Below are 3,184 nucleotides of genomic sequence, written 5' to 3'. Positions count from 1 at the left end.
AAGAGTTTGCCATAGCCTTCAACTCCTCCTCTTCTCTAAGAGGCGCACAAAGGAGAAAATCGCTCATTAACAAGTACATTTCTCTCCTGAAGGCGAACTTTTTAAAGGCCCAATAGAACAATACTGGGCAATAATGAGTCTATCAAACCATTTACCAACAACACCTATACCAGAAAGGTGATTAGCGGGTTCTTTAACGTTGTGAATAAGCACCTTTATAAGCGTTTGATGAAGCAGGGTATATGGAGTTCTGGAATGGGTATTCTCTTGGCCACTACCAGGGGCTCAATACAAGACATCAAAGGCATAGACGCTGACACCAAGCTCATGTTTAAGACCGTGTGGGAGATACGCCAAATGTCGTTGGTGGAGATGGCGATCGCGAGAGCGCCTTTCATCGATCAATCTCAGTCGCTCAACATTTATATCGATGCTTCGATTCATCCCAATGTGTACGCCAAGGTGAATGCTCTTCATCGCACAGCTTGGAGCAAGGGTCTCAAGACTGGATTGTACTACCTGAGGATACGCCCTAAATACATTACATATTATTATTATGTGACACAGTTACATCACAACATAAGGGGGCAGTCACAGCCTGCCCTCTAAAGACAACGCTCTTCCCCCACACAAAACTACAAGCACCTAATAACAAACACCCTTCATTCAAAATTTCAAAATTCATGGTGACTCCTACACCAGCCTCGGAGTCCCCATCTCGGGAGGGGATCACGAATGTCCTCAGGTCGGACTGCCCTTCTGACGACGACCCTGAGAGTCATGACATCCCCCCTCAACTTTTTCTTCATTAACTTCTGCAACATTCGTAGTCTAAGATCTAATTTTCAATCTGTAGAACACCACCTCTCCTCTTCTGAACCTCATCTTCTCTTCCTCACTGAAACTCAGGTGTCGATCCAAAGCCGCATGTTGTGTTTGTGTGTGCAACGATTTAACCTGCTCTTGTGCCTACTTTCTTGAATCTTCCGAGTTTTCCACCATCTGGCTACCACTACAGAGTCACTCTCAAACTAAATTTATCTGTGCTGTATATCTCTCACCTAACTCCTCTGACTATAAGAAATTCTTTGACTACTTAACTTCCAAAGTGGAGCACATTATGACTTTCTTCCCTCTTGCAGGTTCATCACCAGCTTTTGCTTTTCACTCCCTTCACTGACAATCCTGGTGAAATAGCCTTCAACCTTGCTATCCTCCATGACCTAGAGCAATTAGTGCACCACCCTACTCATATTCCTGACTCTCTTGGAGATATGCCCAACATTCTTGACCTTTTCCTGACCTCTAATCCTTCTGTTTATGCTGTCATCTTCTCTTCTCCATTGGGCTCTTCCGACCACAATCTCATATCTATATCTTGTCCTATTGCTCCAATCCCTCCTCTGGATCCCTTAAGCAAGGGTGCCTCTGGCGTCTTGCCTCTGCTAGTTGGGAGGACCTGAAGAGGTATTTTTCTGATTTTCCTTGGAATGACTACTGCTTCCGTGTCAGGGACCCGTCTTTGTGTGCCGAGCGCATAACAGAGGCGATAGTGTCTGGCATGGAGGTGTACATTCCTCACTCTTTTTCTCGACCTAAACCTTCCAAACCTTGGTTCAACACTACTTGGTGGCACCACTGCTATCACATCTATTTCTAAAGCTGAACTCTTCGCTCAAACCTTTGCTAAAAACTCTACCTTGGACGATTCTGGGCCTGTTCCTCCTCCTCCTCCACCCTCTGACTACTTCATGCTACCTATTAAAATTCTTAGCAATGATGTTTTCCATGCCTTCACTGGCCTAAACCCTCGGAAGGCTTATGGATCTGATGGAGTATCTCCTATTGTTCTCTGAAACTGTACCTCCGTGCTTGCACCTTGCCTAGTCAAACTCTTTCAGCTTTGTCTGTCAACATCTACCTTATATGTGCATGTGTCGCACCGCCTCTTCTCTTCCCTCCCCCCTTTCTTGTACCTCCTCCCCTTAGCAGCAACGCGGGGAAGTGTTTGGAGCTCTTTCCCTTAGGTAGTCGCTAGGAAGTAGTTGGAAGAAGTAAATGTACTGAGACGTGCTCTAATATTCGAAGGCGACTAGGGCGGGGTTGTAGCAGAGTTGCAGAGATGAGGAGAAAGAGGAATTTAGAGAAAACTTAAAGAGTATATAGAAAGTATAGCATGAACAGAATTAATAGTAATAGCTGGAGACATGAATGCACATGTAGGAGAAAGTGGTAATGGGTATGAAGGAGTCCATGGTGAAATGGATTTCGGAAGACGAAATGTAGAAGGTGAGCAATTACTGGAAATGGCAGAAGCAGCAGAAATTACAATATTGAATACTTGGTTCAAGAAGAGACAAAGCCATCTAATTACATATAAAAGCGGTCAGAATGAGAAACATATTGACTACATCCTGGTAAGAAGAGAAGACAAACGACTTGTAATGGATTGCAAAGCTATACCTGGAGAACCAGTGGTGACGCAACATAGATTATTAGTTGCAGATTTTAGGATGAAAAGGGGAAGGAAGAGAAGGAAAGAAGAAAGAAAGAAGAAGATTAAAGTCTGGGAGCTGAAAAGTGAAAAGAAGAATGAGTTTAGAAACAAAGTTGAAACAAACGTTCAGGGAAAGACAGAACTGGCAGCTTACCAGAAACAACAGAGGAGGTGTGAGAAGATATGAAAGATATATTAGAAGCAAAAGCAACAGAGATTTGTGGTAAGACAAGTGGGAAACCAAAAGAGAAAGATACATGGTGGTGGAACGACGAGGTTCAAGCTGCAATAAAGGATAAGAAGTTAGCACTAAAACAAATGAAAGACATTGAGAATGTCACCACAAAAGAAAATTACAGAAAAGCCAAGAAGCAGACAAAAAGACCAGTAGCCAGAGCAAAGAGTAATACATACAGAGATTGGTATGAGAGGCTGGATACACCGGACGGAGAGATTATATACATAGTAGCGAAGGTAAGAAATAAAATGAGGAAAGATGTTGAAGTAGCAATAGTAAAGGACCAAAACGGAGACATTCTTATGATGGAAGAGGACATAAAAAGAAGTTGGGAGGAATATTTCTCAAACCTGTTAAATAAGAAACATGGAAGAAACATGGAAACATTCCAAACATGGAAAACGAATATGAAGAACTGAGTGAAACATTACCAGTGGAAGGCCCAATAC

The 3,184-nt window shown here is 42.9% G+C and overlaps 1 protein-coding gene across 1 annotated transcript; it reads left to right on the top strand.

Moving 5' to 3' along the window:
- Window positions 1-255: 255 nt before the first annotated feature.
- On the top strand, window positions 256-609 carry LOC135111908 (ribonucleoside-diphosphate reductase large subunit-like). Its single transcript, XM_064025606.1, has one exon. The coding sequence runs from the start codon at window positions 256-258 to the stop codon at window positions 607-609; it is 354 nt and encodes a 117-aa protein (XP_063881676.1).
- Window positions 610-3,184: the final 2,575 nt, after the last annotated feature.

Source organism: Scylla paramamosain, chromosome 22, assembly GCF_035594125.1.
Source record: "Scylla paramamosain isolate STU-SP2022 chromosome 22, ASM3559412v1, whole genome shotgun sequence".
NCBI classification, from domain to species: Eukaryota; Metazoa; Arthropoda; class Malacostraca; order Decapoda; family Portunidae; genus Scylla; species Scylla paramamosain.
This window is presented reverse-complemented; position numbering and strand designations above follow the sequence as displayed.